The sequence below is a fragment of the Planococcus citri genome, chromosome 2, assembly GCF_950023065.1.
Source record: "Planococcus citri chromosome 2, ihPlaCitr1.1, whole genome shotgun sequence".
NCBI classification, from domain to species: domain Eukaryota; kingdom Metazoa; phylum Arthropoda; class Insecta; order Hemiptera; family Pseudococcidae; genus Planococcus; species Planococcus citri.
The window spans coordinates 80164389-80187460 of NC_088678.1; the positions used below are offsets into that span (position 1 = coordinate 80164389).

The 23072-nt window shown below is 37.7% G+C and overlaps 3 protein-coding genes across 3 annotated transcripts in view; 2 read left to right on the forward strand and 1 right to left on the reverse strand.

Annotated features, from left to right (window-relative positions):
- The window catches only part of LOC135837960 (roundabout homolog 2-like), a 638803-nt gene that overhangs the window by 452903 nt on the left and 162828 nt on the right, over nucleotides 1-23072 (reverse strand). The window lies entirely within an intron of this gene.
- On the forward strand, nucleotides 694-4019 carry LOC135837948 (uncharacterized). The gene is made up of 2 exons (XM_065353392.1): nucleotides 694-951; nucleotides 1076-4019. The coding sequence occupies exon 2, from the start codon at nucleotides 1092-1094 to the stop codon at nucleotides 2400-2402; it is 1311 nt and encodes a 436-aa protein (XP_065209464.1). The 5' UTR covers nucleotides 694-951; nucleotides 1076-1091; the 3' UTR covers nucleotides 2403-4019.
- Nucleotides 7795-11054, forward strand: LOC135837949 (uncharacterized). The gene is made up of 2 exons (XM_065353393.1): nucleotides 7795-8112; nucleotides 8259-11054. Exon 2 carries the CDS (start codon nucleotides 8308-8310, stop codon nucleotides 10525-10527), a length of 2220 nt encoding a protein of 739 aa, XP_065209465.1. The 5' UTR covers nucleotides 7795-8112; nucleotides 8259-8307; the 3' UTR covers nucleotides 10528-11054.

A 23072-nucleotide genomic window follows, 5' to 3' on the forward strand; every position in this document is an offset into this window, starting at 1 on the left:
GATGGAATTTTGTGGGAATTTCGAGTTTTAAAAATCTGCTGGAGGCTCCAGAACTGCTCTAACCGGGTTGAAATCGTTTCCGATCGATTTGACATGTCGAAAATAGGGTGTATCCCAAATTTCAGCTTTCTTGGTCAATTTGGTAAAATTTTGATTTTTTCCCTCATTTTTCGCCTAAATTTGATTTTCAAAAATTCACTAAAAATCGAAAAACGCACTTTAGCACTTGAAATTTCGACAGGTGATAAATTTTTGCATGATCTTTCGATTTACCTTTGTAAAGTTTGAAAAAGTTCGTGCAAGTCCTGTGTTAAAACGCAAAATCTGCGAATTCGGCTGACCTGTCAATCAAAATGGCCGTCATTTTGTAAGTAACGCCAACTTTTTTTTCTCGCAAGTTTGCTTTAAAATGTTCCTTAGGATGTCCTCTTTAAGAAAAAAGTTGTCCCGGAGGATCGGCGGGGTGTGGGGGTGCAATTACTCCTATTGTCATATGCCGGACTAAGAAGATGAACCAAAAAAGTTGCGAAAAATTTTCAAAAATAATGGATAAAAGGAATTTATTATCTGAAATTTGACGTTCTGTTGAAAACTGCTCTCTTTCTTTTTTCTCTGCTTCATTTCCACCAAGAAAATTTCTTCAGAAGACTGATCAGAAATCACCTAGCGTTTTCGTGTGTATGCAATTGCAGCTACAAACGCAGCTTGAACTGAGGCATTTCGTCATCAATGGACGTTACATTATTTCGATCAGCTGTTTGTTGCATATTTTACATACAAGAGTGATAATGTTTGAAGTATTAACTACACTGTTATCATAACCCTCTAGCTGCTCGAATAATCGTGATATTTTTTCTCCATTATTATGGTTCTGTGAAAGTGTACGAATTATTGTGTTTCGAATCACCTACCGCGTGAAAAAGCTTGAATTTTTTGTTGTTTCAGTTTCCGGTGAGTATTTTTTTGATCAGTTTTATCGTTTGAAATTTGAATTGTGCAGTATTGACAAGTATACCCTCATTACGAATCCGTTTTGTTGAGATGTACCTACGTTTATTTTTTATGGAATTTTCAGACAATCGACAGTGATAATGGACGATTCGCCGATGAAATTACAAACCTTGGCTACGAAATCGGTATGCGTTCGGCTGGTATACGATTGGGCCGAGGGCGAAATGCCCCTAATTAATGTTTGGGAACGAGGTATCCGCGATGGTACTGAAGTCTGTCCGACTCACCAGTGGTTCCTGTGGCAGTTAACCGAAATGCAAGTTCCTCGATTTGCCAATATTCCGAGTGAAGTTCAATACCAAATCGAAGACAACATGCCGCCGATTTTAAAAGAAGTTAAGAAATGGATCATGTATCATCACTTGTTGAACTTCTTCCACGATGAACCATCGTCTTCGTTGAGAGAATACATCGTGAAACTAGTATGGAACCATCATTTTAAAATCGATAACTCGGCTAGTGCGAAAAATATCCTAACTAATGATAATCTAACTCTGTTGGAGAGGTTTAAATTCGCCAGTGCGTATTGCATCGTCGACGAAATCGAAAAGTTTCGAGATATGATGGATTCAGTACCGGAATGGGAGTTGCTTGGGGAGGCATTCGTCGCGTATTGGTACCGGTATTTGACCAACAAGTTAGATACGATAGACAAACCGAGAAATTCCTCCATCGAAATGTGGTATCTGAAAACTTCGGAGAAGGCTATGTTATGGTCATCTGCCGTGTACTTCTTCGATAAATTGGACTCGGCGAGTAAATCGGCCGAATTCGAACGTGTTCTCAAATTTTTCGCCGATACCAACCTGAAAGATTTGTTGGCCAAATTAACGGATAAAGAATGGAATCTCGCGTGTCGTTCTGCTATTTCGAAAATTGTCGAGCAAATCGTCCAGTACGGTACCTTGGACCAAGTACAGCTCGTTTGGAAGCTATTCCGCAGTAAAATGGATTCGAAGAATTTTTGCGGTATTCTCGAAACTCTGGTACCTTTATCGATGAGAAACGCGAGAGATTTCGAAAAATGGACCCCGTTATTGATGAGAATTTGGATCAGCGCTAGCAGCAAATTCAAACAAGCAGCCATCGATAAGAAACTGTGGAAGAGTATCGGTGAAAAATGCTTGTCCAATGTTGCGCACGATAAACCGACGGATTTTCGTGCACGTCGACGCCAAATCGGCGATCCGATGAAATTCGTCAGACTAGTGTTGAAAAGCATACCCGTTGAGAAGAGAATGGAATTTTTCCAAAAAAATTTCTGTTGGTTGATCGTTTGGGCGCCGGTCGCTGCGGTTGATCAATTGATGCGTGATTTTCTGGAACGTTACAATCGCGATGTTGTCAAATTGAAGAAAGTCGTCGCCAATTGTTCCAAATATAGACAGTAAAGGGAAGACTACGCACTCAAAGCGGGACTAAATCAAAACCAGTCGCGTTTCGGACGCCAGGTTTTGAAGAATTTGTAGAGGGCGCCGCGCATGTAACTTCGCGATTCTTTAGCGATGCTCTTGAATCTACGTAGTTCGTACATTTCTCGCGCTGTGAATTATAGAGGGCGCTCGCGCATGCAACTTCGCGATTACGAAAACCTTGCGCACGGAAAATGTACGTTTTTATAACGATAGTGCGAAGTCTTCCCTTTACTGTCTATAGTTCCAAAATAGAACGGTCGCAAGCTATATTGATAGCGAAAGGTGAATTAGACGAACTCGATGCCGTCATATCGTTTTATTTCCCCGGTGTCGATGGTTTCGAGGACATTGCCACAAATGATAGTGTCGCGATGCAAAATAAAATCAAGTTTCATAAGTTCAAGTTTTTGATGCCTGAATCCTCTTTCGATGCGGTATGTTTCTGCGTGTATCGAGGGGATTGGAAGCCATTCTACGAGTACGTGCAGAAAAACATTTCATGGATTACCCCCTTCGCGGTTGACGGGATCATGAGGAAGGCGATCTTGCAGGGCAAATACTGGATTCGAAGAGTCAAGAAAGGCGAGATGAACGACTTGAAGGAATTTGTTAGCACGGTCTACTCCAATGTTGACCCTGATGTAAAAGCCTCTGCAGACTCCCAATTGAAAGCGTTGAAAAAACGATACAAAAGCTACGCGTTGGTTGCTGTATTCGATAACAATCGTCGCCATAAAAGAATTTTCGATCGAGCTGCCTTACAGGATTTTTTATTATGGATTTACGACGGCGACGAACGTTTAATCGAAGAAAACTTCAAGCAGCCGCACCTGTTTCCTAAAGGATTCTTGGTTCAGTTGAGAGGATGCGTTGCCGAAGGTTCCTTTCAAGTTACCAAGTCGATGGATGAGTATTTGGAATGGTGTTTTGCGACTGAAGCAGAAAGGCAGCAGTTTAAACGTAAGATGATATACGATTACCGAGAGCATAAGATGATCGAAGGTTTGCTGTTGCACAGAGAGTATCGTCGAAGGATGTTGTTCTGGTTTTTCGACGATGATACCAGTTTGATTGAAAAATTCACGACTGATTGTGCGCGTAATCCCATGTACTCGTATTTTATCGATATTACTGAAGACAGTAGTGACGACAGTGATGATGAAGGCGGAAGTAGTGAGTCTAAAGTGAGCGGTAGGATTAGATATTAGCGTTTGAAGTAGTCTATTGAAAATGAGCGATGAATAAAGAAAATTCAGAGTTTTGAATATTGATTTTCGCGAACGTAGAATCTTCTTTTCGAGTATTTTTAATGTTTTTTAATCATTATCTACCTACCTAATTATTAAAAAAAAATGAATTATTGGAAATTGTTCTTAGATTAGTCGTATTTTTCTGTACTGTTTATTTTTAATTTTCAATTTTTTTTTTTTTGAAATTGAGGATTTTTAATTGCGAGTTGGTACTTTGAGTACGCGATGATTTACCATTATGCTTCGTAATCGTTTTATGTATTTTTGTTTGAATTTACGTGTTTGTTCTTTAATATGTGATATCAATTGTTCCCATTTGAAATATACTTACGATTTTTTTCTTTCTTGCCTTGGAAATATTTTTGTAGGTAATCAATCAAATTTGGAATTGATTTTTTTTAAGGATCGAAAAATACCGAGGGGTCTAGTTTTTTTTGGTGATAAATGTTCACAATAGAATTTGTATCATTTCTGAGATATGGAAATTTCGCTGATATTTTTGGTCCAATTTTCGATGGATTTTCTCATATTTTGAAGGACGTATAGTGGTTCATAATTGATTCAACTGACGAGGGAACCTCTTTAGGTGTCCGCCTCCGATTTGAACGGGAACGCGATTTTTTGAAAGAGCATGGTCTAAAACCCCCAAAACCAAATTTTCTGCTGCCCAACTTCATATCTCGATATTTGGCGAACGTTTGAAAATACTTTTTTCAACAAAGTACGAACATGATCAGTAAAAATGATCAAAATATATCCTAAAACTGATATTAATTTTCCAAATGCAAATTTCGCCATTTCCAGCCATTCTGGAGCCTCCAACGCGATTTTTCAATACCTCCAGAATTTTTAATTCGCTCCAGAAGACGTTAATATGGAGTTGGGCAGCTGAAAATCGAGTTGTGTGTTATACTCGACCTGTTTAACGAATTTATCCACATTTGAGCCGATTCTGGAGGGGACACCTCGAGAGTGGTTTTTTGACCAGTTTTTTTTTTCAAAATAAAAATACAGTATTCAAAAATCAAAAATTTCCCGTTTGCGAGAAAATTTTCGAAATTTGCGCGAATCGGGGTATTTTGTCATGAACTAACCCCACGAGGGCGAATTTCGCCATTTCCAGCCATTTTGGAGGCTCCAGCGCGATTTTTCAATTTCTCCAGAATTTTCAAATTGCTCCAGAAGGCGTGGATTTGAACTTGGACAGCTAAAAATCGAGATGTGTGTAATGCTCGACCTGTTTAACGAGTTTATCCATATCCACATTTGAGCCGATTCTGGAGAGGACACCTCAAGAGTGGGTTTTTGACCAGCTTTTTTCATAATAAAAATATCCGAAAATTGAAGGGAGGCCCTAGAAAGGCTGGAAATGGCGAAATTCGCTGTAGTTGGGTTAATTAATGACAAAATACTCCGATTCGCGCAAGTTTCAAAAATTTGCTCGCAAACGGTAAAATTTTGATTTTTTTGGGTTTCTTATTATGAAAAAATCTGTTCAAAAAACCACTTGTGAGGTGTCCCCTCCAGAATCGGCTCAAATGTAGATAAATTCGTTAAACAGGTCGAGTATAACACACGTAACTCGATTTTTAGCTTCCCAAGTTCAAATCCACGCCTTCTGGAACAAATTGAAAATTCTGGAGAAATTGAATAATCGCGCCGGAGCCTCCAAAATGGCTGGAAATGGCGAAATTTGGATTTGGAAAATTAATATTAGTTTTAGGATTTATTTTGATCATTTTTACTGATGTGGTATGTACTTTTTTTGAAAAAAGTATAAATCACCAAAAACAGTAAATTTTGAATTTTCAAACATTCGCCAAATATCGAGATATGAAGTTGGGCAGCTGAAAATTTGGTTTTGGGGGTTTTAGACCATGCTCTTTCCAATAATCGCGGTCCCGTTCAAATCGGAGGCGGACACCTCAAGAGGTTCCCTTGTGAGATTGCGAAAAAGTATCCTTTTTTGCTTGTAATTATCAAAAAATCTTGCATTTTTTTGATTTCCGAGAAATAAATTGTCAAAAATTCTCGCTTTTTCGAAAATGCCTGAAATTCTAGTTTTTAAGCGATTGGAAAGCCTAGATTTTTCATCTATTAATTATTCCCAAGAAGTGTCTGTTTTTTTAAAGTCTCACTTTGCTGAAAAAAATTATTCCCCAATGTTTACCTCATATACGAATCTTCAAGTCCCATTTAAGCATTTTTTATTGGAATGAAATTCTGAAAACTTTTCCAGAATAATAATGTGGTGACCTTTTTCCTATCCTCCAAAGACTCGACACTATTGAACTGAGAACAAATTTGTGACTCACCTGAAACATAGAAATAAAATGAATCATTAATTACTCGTAGGTAGTCGAATTAATCGTATTTATTTCATAATCATAGCGTTGCTTTTTTCATCAAGATTTTGTAATGCTTTTTTTCTGAATGTGGAATAAAAAATAAAAAAAAGAAAATTATGATTATCGTGGTTTTGATGGAAATTGATGAAGAAGTTTACTTTGAGTAGAAAAATTATCTGGAAAAATGTTGAGCTTCTTAACCATAGGTACAGGAAACTACGAGTCAGGGGTCCTCAATGTGGGGCAATCTTTGGAAAAATCTTGGGGTTTTACCACTTTTGAGTATGCATTTACGGGTTAGTCTCATCCTCTTCCAGTCTTCCTCCTCCTCCCTTTAAGGGTGGAATTTTCGCCCCGAATTGTAGCTGGTCAATCGCACTTTTCCATCATTTTTGGGAATTTTTTTGAAAATTTTGGACCCAAAAAATATCTTTTCAAATGTGCTGACTCGAAATCGCACCCAAACTCCACGAAATACTACTCGTGGCTGGAAAAGTCGATTCCCGATGTTTTAGCTGCTCAATCGCATTTTTCGACAATTTTTGGGGAATTTTTTTTTTGAAAATTTTGGGTCTCAAAAAATATCCTTTCAAATGCGCAGACTCGAAATCGCGCTGAAACTCCACAGAACACTACTTGTAACTATAAAACACGATTCTCAAAATTGTAGCTGGCAAAACGCATTTTTCGGCCATTTTGGGGGAAATTTTTAGATTATTTTGGACCCAAAAAGTGCCCTTTCATATGCGTAGACTCGAAATCGCGCTCAAACCTCTCGAAATAATACTTGTGGTTAGAAAATACGATTCTCAAAGTTGTAGCTGCCCAATCGCATTTTTCGACCATTTCTGGGGAGTTTTTTTTTTTGAAAATTTTGGACCTAAAAATATCTTTTTGAAAAATATGACTCCCAAAGTTGTAGCTGCTCATTCGCATTTTTCGGCCATTTTTGGGAAATTTTTCGAAATTTTGGGACCGCCAAAAAATACTTTACGGACCCTATGACTTTTTGATGGACATTGGACAACCCTCGTAGTTCTGTTACTTGAAAAAAAAAACTGCAGGTCAAATCGGTTGCTGCACCTGCACATTTGTAAAGGTTTCTTGTCAGTCGTGTAAGTATTGAATTTGGGGTTTAAAGTGAATTTGAACTTTTCAATTTTATTGAGTAACATTTTTTGGAAATATCAATTTTTATAAATCTGCTAGAGACTCCAGAACTACTCAAAACAGTTCAAATCTGTTTTCAATCGATTAGGAGTGTCAAAAAAAGAGTGGGCCGTCCCAAATTTCAACCTTTTAGATCAATTTGGGGAAATATTGATGTTTTCGTACTTCGACCAAAATTTGATTTTCAAAAATTCAACAAAAATTAAAAAATGCACTTTGGCTCTTGAAATTTTGGCTTGTGATGTACTGTGTGCTCTTTCGATTTAACTTTGTTTGGTTCAGAAGTTTTTCTCTCATACCTACCTGCAATTATTAGCGAAATTGGCCAAAAATCACTTGGCAATTTTTCAATAATCGATGAACGAAAATTGCACAATAATATGTATGGGAAACTTGGTGTTGTGTTAAACCATCAAAAAAGAAATTGCCAACCCCTCCTCCTCCTCCTCCACCTCAGCCATCGCACTGATTCTTGAATTCTTATGCTGTGGACGTTTGATAAATGCCTCCTCTCTCCTCTCCGCCTCTGCGATCAGCTTTTATGAGTATCTACTACCATACCTATTGACATTTCAATAATGAAAGTTTGAAAAAAATCTCAGAGAAAATTATTTCTCGTTTTCTCGAGAAGACACGATAATGTAGGTTTTTCTGTTGAAATACTGCTGAAAACTCGATTTGAACTGTGATAATTTTTTCATACGAGAATGTTGCATAAAATCAACGCTTCGAACGTAGATATTTTACTGTTACAATCGTAACTCGACTGCTAGCTTGAATAATCGTGCCTTTTCTCAGTGTTTTATCAATATTAGGTAATGTTGTTATTGTTATTATGGTTCTCTGAAGTGTACGAACTGTTGTGTGTTTCAAATTACTGTTTTAAAAGGCGGAAATCTCGTCTTGTTTTAGTTTCACGTGAGTACAAATATATTCTGGTCAGTTTGATCGATTGAAATTTACATTACAATATTTACCTATCTATTATTTATGTCCATCTGTGCTCGTATACGAGTTAGTCGAACACATCGTGTATTAAACTACGATCTAATCTGATTTCGCAGGTAATTCTCATACACCCGGCGATCAATTGCGATAATACCCTACAGAAAAATGAACGATTCGCCGATGAAATTACAAATCCTGGCAGCCAAATCGGTATGCATTCGACTGGTACGCGAATGGGCCGAGGAGGGCGAAATACCCGTAATCAATGTCTGGAAAAGAGCTGCCGGCTACGGTACTTGCCCAGCTCACGACTGGTACCTGTGGCAGTTGAGTGAAATGCCAATACCTCGATTCGCTCATATCCAGAACACAATCCGGTACCAAATCGAAGACAACATGGCGCCGATTCTAGACCAAGTCGTTATCTGGATCCAGCATCATCACGGCGCCGATTTCTTCAACGATCAACAATCTTCGTTTTTGAGCGAATACATCTCGAAACTAGTTTGGAATCATCATTTTCAAATAGACTACGCCGCTAGTGCGAAAAATATCCTGACTAATACGAAGCTAAGTCCATTGGAGAGGTTCAGATTCGCTGGCACTTACTGCATCGTTGAAGAAATCGAGAAATTTCGTGACACGATCGATTCGATGCCGAAATTGGACTTTAAGAAGGATCCGTTCGTCGTGTATTGGAGCAAGTATTTGAGAAACGAGCTGCATACGATACCGGTACCGAAGGATATGTCTCTGAATTCGTTAATGATTATCATCAGTTCGAGCCAGTTCGGTTTATGGGCACCGGTCGAGTACTTCTTCGGTAAACTAACCCAGGCGAGTAAATTGGTCAATATCGAGCCCATCATCCGACTGTACGGTAACAGCGTACGAATGAATTTGCCGGATAAATTCAACGATAAGGAGTGGAATCTGGCATTTCGTCCGGTCATCTCGAAAATCGTCGAGAAAATCGTCGAATGTGGTACCTTAGACGAAGTACGTTGCATTTGGAGTAGGTTCAGGAGTAAAATGGATTCGAAGAATTTCTGCTCCATTCTGGAAACACTGGTCCCATTATCGATGCGAAACGCGACCAGTTTCAAAAAATGGACCCCACTGTTGATGGAGATCTGGACCAGTGCTGCCAGCGAATTGAAACAATCAGCCATCGTCGATACCGAACTATGGCACAGTATCGGTCGCAAATGCGAACACCTCGTTCGATTCGAAAATGCTAAAGATTTTCGTGCACGTCGCCAGATCCCGGAGTCGATGAAATTCATCAGAATGGTGCTAAAAAGCACGAACGTGAAGAAAAGAACGGAATTCTTGGAGCAGAATTTCAGCTGGCTGATTATCTGGACGCAGTTTACCACCGTAGATAGATTGATACGAGAATTCCTCGAACGATATAATCGCGACGTTGTCAAGTTGAAACAATCCATCGCTGATAATTCTGCCGAAATAGAACGATCCCTTTTGATATTTTTGTCGTTTGGCGAATTCGACGAATTCGACGTCGTGACGAGGTTTTATTTCCCAGGTATCAAAGGTGTTGCCAAAGATACCGAAGAAGAATTGCGAAACGGTTTGATGTGCCATAAATGGGATCTGGTTACGTCAGGGAAGGGTTTAATGTTCTTGGCCACTTGTTTATATTTCGCTGATTGGAAACAGTTGTACGAATTTGTGCAGAAAATGTGCTCGGTTGCCGGATACTCGTTGAATTCGTTTATGTTTGATTTATTCGAACGAGGACATTTACCAGGACTCGAGTACCTTACCAGGAAACTAGAAAGAGGCGAAATGATAGACCTAAAGGAGTGTCTGAGCAAGCTGGAGTGCCATAGTGAAGGTGACGTCGTCAGACGAGGACTTCTGATGAGACAATTCAAAACGCACATGTTTAAGGCTTTATTCGATATCGACTCGGGACGTAAAATGATTTTTAATCGAGCAGACGTGCAGGATTTCTTGTTATGGATTTACAACGGCGATGAAATATTAGTCGAGAAACACTTCAAGCAACCGGTGCTGTTTCCTAAAGGCTTTTTGGTCCAGTTGATCGGTTGCTTCGACGATGGCCACGATGGTTTCTTATTCCAAGCTAGCAAATCGATGGAAGAGTTTTTAAAGTGGTGTTTCGCGAAGGTCTCCGAAAGGCGACGATTTAAACGCGAAATGATTTATAAATTTAAGCAGTATAAGATTATCGAAGATATATTGCTGAACAGAAGGTGTCGCCGGAGCGCGTTGTTTTGGTTTTTTGACGGTGATGTAGGTTTGATCGAGAAATTCACTGCTGATTGCGCGGGTATTCCGATGTATACTATTGTGGAGAATAATTTGAGATCGGCGAGATCTGAAGAGATGAAGAAGTGATTGGGGTGGAATTAGGAGTCGATGTTTTGGAGTAGCCAGTGAAAATATATGATCGATAGATGAATCGAGATTTTTAAATATGTATTATTAATTTTGGTGATTTTTGATTCGAATTTGTTTTTGAATCCTTTGACGTAGAAAACATTGCATTCGAGGTGTCTTTTCCTGTTTGTTTAATTAATTTTTTTTCGTAATTCTATAAGTTGATTTTTTTGTCGAGTTTCTTATTGTATTAACTGAGATTTTATAAAGTTCGATTGACTTTAGTTTTTAAATAAGTCGTATTTGTCAGATGTTTTTTTTTACGTGAATATGAATGTGTTTTTTTATGCGAGAGCTTTTGATATTAGATTCTGTGGGTACTTGATGTACATTAACTACATTTATGATTTATTTTCTCGTGCATAATATTTTTAATTCAGTTTAGTTTGAATTTGTAGGTGTGATTCTTTGTTTTTTTTTCAAATATTGATTGTTTTCATTTGAAATAATACACGATTGAGCTTGATGAGATTTTCGTACCTAATCAACGTGAGTTGTAATTTTTTTTTTGAAGGCTAAAAAAAGGGCCCTCGCTGACTTGAATTATTTTTAAAATTTTTCATCCCCTCGACCAATGTGAAAAAAATCAAGACAAATGGAATGCATCAAAGTACAAGTAATTGAACATTTTTTCGAATATTTTCCATTTCTTTGTCAAAATCATCGCAATTTACCTAATTTTTAAGAAAAAAATCGTCGCACCCTCCCCCCTCCATTTTTAACCCTTTTCTAGCTGTTAGAGAAGCTCGAATATTGAGAAAAATCGATGAAAATGGTAAATTGAAATGTCTGTAAAAATTTTTCAAATATTACTTAAATTATTGAAATGCCTGTGAAATTTTTTCAAATATTTTCCATAAAAAAATTCGTTGTCAGAGAATTATCGTTATAGTTATCTCATTTTCAAGAAAAAAAATCGTCGCACTCTTCACCTCTTCCCCTCCACATTATTTTGGCCCTTTTCTCCGGAGCCTCGAAAATCGAGAGAAATCGATGAAAATGAAAAATTGAAATGTCTGTACAATTGTTTCGAATATTTTCCATTTCTTTGTCAGAATTATTGTAAGAGTTAGCTTATTTTCAACTTTTGAGAAAAAAATCGTCGCACCTCCTCACCCCCCCCCCCCACTTCATTATTTTGGCTCTTTTCTCTAGAGGCTCTAAAATGGAGACAAATTGATGAAAATTAAAAAATTGAAATGTCTGTGAACTTTTTTGAAATGTCTGTGAACTTTTTTGAAATGTTGTTATTTTTAGTCAGAATTACTTTGGAACCTTCTTTTTAACAGAAAATAGCCCTTGCCTTCCTCCTCAACTTTACTTGTGCCAGAATTGAGGAGCTTGGAATCAAAACTCACTTTTGCCATCGGACAAAGTTTTGAGAAAATCGACAATAACTGATTTCGCCTAGTGCGTTGATGAAAAAAACGTCGCAAAGTGTGTCGAGCTCTTGAGTAAGACTACTAAATAGGATTTCATGAGAAAATTTTTTTTTTCAAGTTGCCATATCGTTGCAGTATGGCTTTCAAGTTTGGCAAAAGTGAGTTTTGATTCCAAGGTGGGGTAATTTTACTTTCTTTTGCAAATATATCGAAAAATAAGCCTCCTAGAAGAAAACTAACGACATTATGTCGATTGGAAATTTAATTCTCTACAATTTTCCTCGACTTGATTTTTCTGTAGAATGCTTCGTTCCGTCTCCAGACAGCTTTAAAAGTTTTGAGCGCTGAATTTTTCCAAAAATTATACTTTCTTTTGCAAATATATAGAAAACTAAGCACCCTAGAAAAAAACTATCGACATTATGTCGATTGGAAATTTAATTCTCTACAATTTTCCTCGACTTCATTTTTCTGTAGAGTATTTTGTTCCGCCTCCAGAGAGCTTTAAAAGTTTTGAGCGCTCAATACATCCAATTTTTTACCTCCTCAGTTGCATAACTTCCAAATTCAAAACTACCATTTTCGCTATTTACACTATCAGAAAATGCTTCCGAAGTTGCAATTGAATCATTTTGGCTTTGTAGACTGCCATGCGACCTTGAAAATACAGTTTTTTTTATAGCTTGGAGTCAAAACTCACTTTTGCCAGTGGCAAAAGTGAGTTTTGACTCCAAGGGCACTTTTTAACACGAAATTGTGAAGAACTGGGTCCGAATTCGGAAAAATGGATTCTGTAGGGTGATAGAGAAATTGAAGAAGTATCCGAATCCGCAAAAAAACGCATGTCGATTTTTGGTGGCAAAAGTGAGTTTTGATTCCAAGCTCCTCAATTACTCTAAATTACTTCCATGTTCCCTCTTCTCCCCCAAAAATGTTGGTCCCTTTTGATAAGGCCTCCCAAAATTCAAAAAAATGATAAGAAAAATGAGAAATTTGATGTCCCAAGAGAGTGAAAATGTTTGGAGAATTTTTCATTTCTGGTCAGAACTTTGCAAAATAATGCCTTTTAAAAAGAAAAAAAATGTCTAACCCCTCTCACCCCCCCCCCCCCTAAACAGTATTATTCGGATTTTTCGGAGACCCAAATAAGTTGAAAATAACAAGAGAAATGGAATGAATCAAAGTTGGTGTGGTTGGATTTTTTTTAATGTCTTCTGGTTGTCAGAATTTTTCTGAATTATCCTATTTTCAACACACCTCCCCCCTCCCTCTTTCAAAATTAAAGAAATTATTAGAATGTTGAATCCTGTAACATTTTTTTGAAAATTTTTCATTTCTTCTGGTCAGAATTTGTAGGTCCTTTCATATGGAATTTTTCAAAAATTGAAAAAAAAGGTCGAATAAAATGAAAAGTTGAAGTCTATGAAAAAATTGTGAAAATTCTCTGTTTTTGATCGAAATCCTCCTTCGAGTAATTCCCCAAGTAGTATTGCCATTCTCCAAAGTCCAAAATGATTCGGTATCTTTATGAAATGCCCTCATTCTTGATAAAAAAACCAAGAGAAATTAAACGAATCGAAGTGGGTGATGGATTTTTTGAATACATACTAATATAAATGTACGTATTTCCCATTTCTGTGACAAGATTATCCTAAAATTATCTGGAATTACTCGATCTTTTTTTTTCAAAATACACTTTTTAACTCCCCTCCCCCGGCCCCCTAAAAATGTTGTTCTCCTTCGAAAAGACATCAAAATTTTGAAAAAAAAAATGAAAAAATTGAAAGTTCAAGTTTGAAAATTTATGGAAATGTGAATAATTTTCTCTTTCCAAGAAAAAGCTTCCCTAGGTTCTACACTGTTTTTATTCCCTTGTGAGAGCCCGCAAAATTTGAAAAAACGAAATTCAAGGAAAAGAAGTAATATTTTTAAGTCGATAGGAAATGATTGAAAATCACCCATTTCTGTGTTGAAATTCTTGCACCCTTGAAATGTGTAGAGGGAGAAAAAACAGCTTTTTCTGCTACCTAACTGGGAGAAAAAACATTTACTATATTGCCCAACCTGACGCGAATATTCTGCTCGCGGATACCATCATTACATGGGTATTTCCGCGATCTCATGACACAATATTTAACCAATCATAGCCCAGAAACGCGCGCATCCGCTGCCTCTGCTGCTTGGTCCAGACTCATTTTTACCCTTAGCTCATAGTTGCTAGTTCCACTGTACAGTCAGTATCCAATGTACTGCCGAACTGCCTGGTCAGCTCTCCTAGACTCTCTGAGGCTTGGGGGGCTACCAGTGTGGATTCGGGGGTCAGAATATTCATTCTACTAATTCTATTCGTTCTATAACGCAGTGGATGAAACTAGCCAAGTACGTGGAGCTCAGGGGTCACTATTTACGGAAGTGCCTCTTATTTACGTGTCCAATTTAATTGGATAGGGAATCTTTTCACACTGACTTGTGATACTCCCTATAATTATTAATTCTATAAAGTCAGGTGTATTGGAACTTCCGGAAGTGTATCACCATACAACAAGCAATTTTTAATTAATTCCTAGTATGGTTGGAATTAATTATATTGTCTTCCCAACTCAACACAATCCCAGGTATTTATCTTTTCTTTACCAATTTTTTATCCAAAAAATACCAATCCGAGAATAGGCTACGAATTTGTAGTAATTCTCAACCTCCCTTTCCTTCTCCAATAATTACTCTCAAGAGATATCAACTTCATGTTGTTCTTTTCTCGTAATTTGAGATAATTAGATGTACTTGAAGAAGATCTGTGTTCTTATTTACGTAATTACTATTCATTTCCCAACACTCAAATTCGTCCTATGATAATATTGGTTGTGCGGTCACTTGCCCAGAGGAAATAACGAGGAGTAAATTCCCAATTTACAAGTTTTTATTTGTTCTGGACCAATACCCAACTCGTATTTAGGGTTGGACCCCCGTGAGGTTCTCGGTCTGAACCAATGGTACTCAGAGGGTCCTGATCATGTAGAGAGATTTGTTACTTTCATGAATCCTTTCCTAGAAGCTAAGGATCGAAGTAACCAGCACCCCAGATATGCATAATCTCCCCCTACATTTTGGCATCCCTGGTGGGGAACGAAGATATTTACTTAAATATTAATTCAAGATAAATTCCTATGGGTGTACCAGCCCATAGGTGTGGAAATAATCAGCATTATTGATTCTACTAGTTCTATTAATTCTATTAGTTCTCATTAATTCAAATTATTTCCTCATAGCAAGATATTTCTGTTAGGAAAATCTTAGCTCCAGTATGATGCAGTATTTTACCAAAAAACTGATTACTTCTCCTATTATTTGGGTGTTTGATTCGTTTGCGCAGACGAATCAGGATTACAGAGAAAGTTGCAGAGGGAATCAGAATTTTTCGTAATTATTACATCCATGTATTTTTGTTAACCCCGCCAATGGAAAAAATTCCATAAGTCTGCGATTGATTCTAAAATTCATGCCAAACAACATCAAGATTTGCGAAAATATCTATTGATTCTATCACGAAGATTGAAGGTGAAAATTCATTAATTCTATGAATTCTATTGATTCTATTAATTCCATAAAAGTACCCACGGATGGAATATTAATTCACTTTTAACGAACGTTTATGGTGGTGAAATTTTCACGAGCTCGGATATACTACCCATCACCATAAATTTATCAACTCGCCATTCTATTAATTCGCAAATCTTTGCATTTACATACGTAATCACGCTTTTACTGCAGAAAAAACGAATATTTGTTCGTATTCCAGCCCCCTGTGGACCTTTTACACCCCCTGGGGCAGTTTACCCACAAATTATTTCGAAGTACATAGATAATAAGTACATCCGAACGTATTTTTTCGCCATGTAGCAGTTTAAAGTACCCATATTTCTCCGATTACGTATTATTTCTATTAAAATAAGAATTCATTCTATTCGTTCATATGTTAATTCAACCTCTGAGGTACGAGAGTATGTTTATGGCATTTATGAGCGAAAATAATTCGCAAAATTACGTCCAAAATGCGTAATTCATTACCAGCGAATCCCATTGGATGATTATTCCAACCGTTCATCCAATCACAACACTGGAAAGTACCAGAAATCGCGTATTTATTCGTTCGTTTATGGAAGAAATTATGACGGCAAAATGACGATTATTTGTTCTATTTATTTCCATGGAATGAAATTCGCCACTTTTTACACTCGTTATGGGATTTTCCACGAACCCAATCCGACCTTGAACAAGAATTCGACAGGTTTGAAAGTGTGACAATAATAGCACTGGGTTTTTTCCCATTTTCATATTTTTTCTATTTATAAACACGTCCGATTAAAATACACGCGAACCTGACCAAAGCTGGCGCTTAAACAAGATAACGGAAGTATTTTTAACGTAATACAATAGCCGCGGGTATTTACACGATCCTTATCTCGTACACTCGACACATTCAACATCAATCGTTATCTCAATTGATTATTTCGTTGCTGAAAAATTACACAATAATCGGCAGCTGGGAAAATCCACAAATACCTATATCAAGATAAAAATACTAGTCCATTGTCTACCCTTCGCGATTACGCGAGCACCGTTAGATATTTGTTCTATATTTAGGTAGTTTTGCAGCTTCCTTATCAGCATCATTCAAATATTTTGCGAGCCCTATCGTTTACGGATGGATAGCAGGTACTTGATGCTGGTTAGCGCCGCTGATAGCATCGTTATCTTCTTTCGCGAAGTTTCTTACAAATTTATTCAGTACAGAAAGATCCAGAATTTATCAACGAGATAACATCGGCACGGTCGAGTATTTAAACGCCATCAACGAAATATTTTAACGCCAGCAGCAAAATATTGTGCAATAATCGCGATTAACCATCCCTACTCCCGGAAATACGACGACATACCCCCCTCGCGGTATGATTAGTAGGTCGATACCCAAGCAGTAAGAGAACAGAAGCTTCACTATTCTATTGATTCTTGACCTGTTCACATCAAGCTGTCTACTGCTCTCTATTCGTTCTATTCTTTCGAATATTGTTTCAATTTCAGACTTTGAATTTTTTCAATATTTTAGAACCAGTCAAACGGAACTCAAATATACCATAGTTCCTGAATATTAATTCGACTGCTGTTATTTGGGTAATTATTTCTAATTAATCCACGTAATTAATTCTATTAATTCTATCATTGCGAACTTGGGGAAAATATTCCTACGAATATTATTGTTTTTCCAGAATTGGGATATTATTTCGATACCTGTTTAATTATTAGTTACTAAATACGACGCGGCGAGTATTATTGAGTTATTAGTTCTACGTTACCAATCAGCGCCTTCGAAACTGGAAAATAAATAAAATATTAATTCTATTTATTCTATTGATGTGGATACTTCTCTGGACACATTTACGCTTACCTTGCCAAATTGTATTTTTTCTACTTGCTGTAATATTAGGAGTGCTGTATTTATCTGAACTCTTCGAGAAATTAATCAGCTCGCTTTCCAGCTACGTAAGTATTCCTGAAACATTATACGACAACATCTGTTTAATTTTATTCATTCTAATAAAGATTCAATTAATTCTATACTTCATCGTACGTAATAACGGGAATAACTTCGACGATTAATTTATTCAATAAATTACACTACTCCAGCAATTTACGCAAGTACTAATTCGAAAAGATGAGCAACGGCGATCCAGAGCGTAACTCTAATGGAAAATCAAGGAAAACTCCAAATCGTCCGAAACCTCAAGCGCAGCCAACACGTCAGCCATGGACTCGCGCTACTGCTCGAAGAAATGCAGAACTCGGACATCCGACTCAAAGTTCTGAGCGAGGAGCAACGTCGAGATTTATCACCGAAACCCAGAGATTTTACGCTTCAAAAAAGAAGGCTACTCCTGAGCAGCAATCAGTGATTGCTAGTCCAATTATTTCTACTGAAGGCGGAAAGAAGAAAGTTCGATACACTCTTCCAGACGGAACTATACTCGAGCCCTCGACTTCCACTCCAAGAAGAACAGTGGAAACCCAGCCCACACGTGTTAATTTGTCAACTGTTGTCGAAGACGACGACAATCCCGACGCTACCCAAAATGAATTCGAAGAACTTCAAGAAACTTATCATTGGATTGACATGTTCGGAGATGTTCCAGAAATCAATTTACAGGTACCTCCTCCAGCAGTTATTCGAAGACTCCCTCAAGCTGATCCTGATGCTGAGGAAGAAATTGACAACGGTGAAGGAAGACCTAGAACTCGTAACGTCGCGGTGAATACTGATGCTGAGGCTGGGGCAAATGAAAATGAAAATAATGACGTCGATCAAGATGCTGGCCGAGTATATTGTTTTGATGATTTTAATCCTGAGGCACCTTATCCTGCTGTTGAGGTAGCTGAGTATGTACTACTGGAAAATGATCAAGCTGTATCCTTGGCTCACGCTCAAGGAATTATAGACTGGATCAAGAGAGAAAATACCGGATGGGCTGCTCGAACATCTGCGGTTAAGGATCGCATCAAAGGTCTTGAAGTTGGAATTTCGACCACGAGAGGAGATCTCAAAGATGTGTATTTTACTTTTCAAGAACAACGATCATCAGATCATAAAAATCTGGAGAAATATTTGACTGAAGAATTGGGAAAAGCCTCGCGTAAATTTGGAATGTACGACAAGATGTTTGAATCTTTAAAGAAAGATACCGTAAGAATTGACAGAAAAACCGATATGATTCAAGATACAACCACTGAACTTACTTATTCTGTCGACGATCTATTCTATTACAATGTGCACGGTAAGTATCCATCCAGAGATCCTGATATTTTACCAATCGGTGACCAAGTATCCACCACTACTCGAAATAACGACCGCCGTTCTGATCCTGGGGGTTCTAGTGGTGGACATGATTCCAGTTCGCGAAGAAACAATGATGACAGCAGCGACGATGACGACGACGATGGCGGTGGAAATATTAATCCATTCAATGAATCCGGTGTATTTGCTCGAAGAAATAAATCTAAAACAAAAGACACTGGAGTTAAACCTCGTCAACGTACATTGCGGTATGATTTAGAATTCCTCGAAGGAAAAATGAATCTTAAAGCTAAACATCTACGCGAAGCTGATATTTATTACGATAATACCAACAAATATGAAGTAATGAGCTTCATTGAGAAATTCGAACATTTTATGCGAGAACAGCGCGCTAGCGAATTTCAGTATCGTAATTTATTTGCGCAAATTATTCAAAGCGATGAAGCCAAGGCGTATAAGGAGCACGTTAATCCAAAATTACCATATCTCAAATATCGTGATGGATTTGTACAGAAAGTTTGGGATGGCGTTGAACAAAATAATGCCAGAAGTCACTTTCTCAAGATGCAGTTTAATCAGAAATCATCGAAGAAAATAGCTGGAATTTTACTCAAGTGGTTCAATGTATTGGCTGACTCCGATATTACTGATGCAATGCTGCTGGACACTGTCTATCTAAAAGTACCGAAGGATTTGAGATTTGAATTCACCGAATGCAAAGAAGACCGCATCAGATTCAAGAAAAAACTGCAAGTTATGCGTCGACATGAAGAATACGTTAATGCCAACGCTGAAGTTAACGATCAAACCATTCCTCCTTATACTAAATTTTGGGTACCGCCATATATGTCCACTCCGAACCGAAATACTGATCGACGTGCGATTAAAAATTTGTTCAATAAACTTGGAAATAAGGGAAAAAATGCCCCGAAAGCTAACGACGCTATACCAAGTACCAGTGGTACCAACACCGGCGCTGGGGCATCCAAAGACCCTAAACAACCACCGAAGAAACCTTCATTCCGTTTTCCAACCAAATATTTGAATTCCTTAGGTATCACTGCCGAAGATTTGGAAAAGTGCACCTATATTTATCAGTCATTAATGGACAATCAGGAAGAAGAAGAAGAAAATCATCAGGAGCGAGATACTGACTCAAGCTCTGACGGCGAAGACTCTGAAGTTGAAGTTGTCAAGCCAAAAAACTTGAGGAGGTCCCCTGCGAGCCAAGCGGGGGACGAGGAGTTGTAATTAATTCTATTAATTCTATTACTTTCGATCGAATTCCATCAGCACTCGATGACTACGAAATTATTGGTGATGGTCTGGCTTATTATATCAAATATGGAATGCCAGAACTAGACTTCGATAAAAAACCTTATTTAAAAGAGGTCATTTTATTGAAAGAATTAGCTCATGAAATTGAAAACGCTTCATTCACCAAACAACATGTATTAATTTCGATGGGCGATTTTGAGCTGAATAATTCATCAATCGATATGAAATACGTTCAGAATTATTTCGATAGAATAATTCGACTGTTAGTAAATAAACAATTTAAAGACATACTCGTAATATTTCCTCCAGTTCGTCCGAAAGCTGGAGATGAACCAACAACTTCATTCAAGAGATGGCTCGATTTTCGTCATATCCTTCTAGATGTCTGTTCAACTCGCAACGTACGCTATTCGCTGTATCCATCAATATTCTTCGCTGAAGTTGTGGAAAATATACTCGTTGGAACCAAGTATACCGTAGCCTGCGATGAAAATGACAATGTGATTCCTGATAAAAATTGTTTCTATTTAAACGACAAAAGCGATTATTACAACCTTGGAATTACCGGACGAGAAAGAATTCTTGAGTTTCTTGAGACTTTCTGCGATCCAACCAAGCGCTTCATGGATTCACGTGATCCTGTAACCATTACTGATTTGACTACCGAAGATGACACGAATGCTCGATTTGTTGCTCGACCAGATGGCTCACTACAACATATGACAGCGAATTCATTAAAATTAATTCAAGAAATATTAGACTGTCCTAATAAAGAAGCTGCAGCTGAAATGATGCATACCTTAAATCAATCTGCCAGCGATACATCAGACACTCTCACCGAGACAACAGATAACTCGCATGACATTTCCGGTATGCCCGACGCAAATGCTCCCGAAACAAATGTCCAGCACGATTCAGCGCAGGAAGATGAGCAGGCTGAAGACGAAGAATCCCAGTCTTCTTCTCCCGAGTATCGTTATTTTCCAGCATATTCAGTCAATATGGTTAATCGCATATCTGTCAATCAAGAAGAACAAAACGCCTTGAAATCATCATCTTTTACGAAAATACCGATAAAAGTCTCCGAAATGAACGATAATTTAAAATCGCAATTATTACACGAAAGAAATGACACCATTACCTGCGTAATTCCACTACGACTTGGAAATTCCAGTTATCCAGCCCAGCTTGACTCTGAGGCAGTGCCAAATATAATGTCAGAGGAAACAGCTTTACACCTGATTCGACACCATTCCGATGAATTGGATTTTATCGAGCTAGAGAATCCAGCTGTTTGTATTTTAGCTGATTCGAAAGAAGCTGAAACAGCAAGATACATTATTGTACCGACATTATACTTTGGAAAACACACACTGAAAATACCTTTTTATGTGCTGAAAGGCTGTAATCATGTATTTTTAATTGGAACCCAGTCGATGGAGTATCTTGGAATTGAACCGAGAATCAAGCGCCGAAAAGCACTCTGCCGGCCATCTACAAAAGTACATACTGAAGTGGTAGACTTTTTGACGCCTGAGCAATACGAAGGTAAGCTGAATATTTTCGGCGGGAAACTGAAAGATGAATACAGATTAGAAATGAACAACATTTTACGACGAACAGATATGTTTAACAATTATCACCGATTACCTGATGGAGTTATAGACGACGGTCCAGATATATTTATCGAACGACTGGAAGCTGACCTTCAAGATGCTGTTACTGCTGGAAGAATTACTGTTTCTCAAGCTGAACGAGCTTTCGATGTTTTGAGCGAATTTCGTGACATATTTTCAAAGTTTCCTGGAAAATATACCGGGAAAAGAGTTCGATTAAAATTCAACATTCCAACTAAAGATATTCGATACAGAGGAGCTAAGTATAATCCATCAAAGAAATTAATGAATGACTTACGTAAGGAACTTCAAGTAATGATGGCAACAAATGTCATTGAACCTTCAGATTCAACTTATGTAAACCCCATTGTAGTCAACGTCAAGAAAAGCGGGGAAATCCGCGTTTGCTTGAATCCTGTGGATTTAAATCCAATATTAGCAGAGAATTACAATGAAGCTGGTTTACTTGACAGGATTATTACTCAAGATGCTGAAGCAAAGCTGTTTTGTACGCTCGATTTCGTATCAGGATTTTGGCAGTTGGTCATGGATGAATTTTCACGCAAGTATTGTGCATTTCAAGTCGATGGACGCGTTTATCAATTTATTCGTTTGCCATATGGCTTGAAAGTTTCATCAGCGCTGTTTGTAAATATGGTCAACGATATAATCCCGGATAAAGCTGGAATCACCAAATACGTCGACGATATTCTTCTTCGTTCTGCAACATTCGAATACATGCTGGAATTATTGGTGGAAGTTCTTACTATTCTACGAATCAACAATCTACGTTTAAATGCGAAAAAGACTACATTTTTCAAAGGAAAAACTGAGCATTTAGGATTCGATCTTAGCCCTGGCAGAATTTCAAAGCAGAGATGTAAAATTGATAAATTTAACGATTACATCGCAAAACACACGAAACGCGGTCAATTTGTTCTCAAGAATAAAATCGAGATTCTCGAGCTGATTGGCTTGACCGGATTATATCGAAGATTTATTCCTCAATATCAACAAATTATTGCACCTTTGTACGAGTTAACTTGCGATAATGTACCCTTCGAATGGGGACCAAGGCAAGATGCAGCTATCGAGAAATTGAAGCAAGAATATACGAAAGACTTCGAATTAGTTCCAGCTCGAGACAAGATAGACCTGTACCTAGATACATACACATCTAATGATGCTATGAATGCTGTTTTGTATCAAAACTACGAAGGACAAGACGAAATTATTCTATTTACCAGCCATAGTTTTAAGCCGCATCAAAAGAAGTACACTTTAATTGAACGAGAAATGTATACCTTAGCCAAAAGCATCAAAAAACTACAACTATGGCTCCATGGCAGAACAATTCATGTTCGTAGCGATTTACTTTCAATT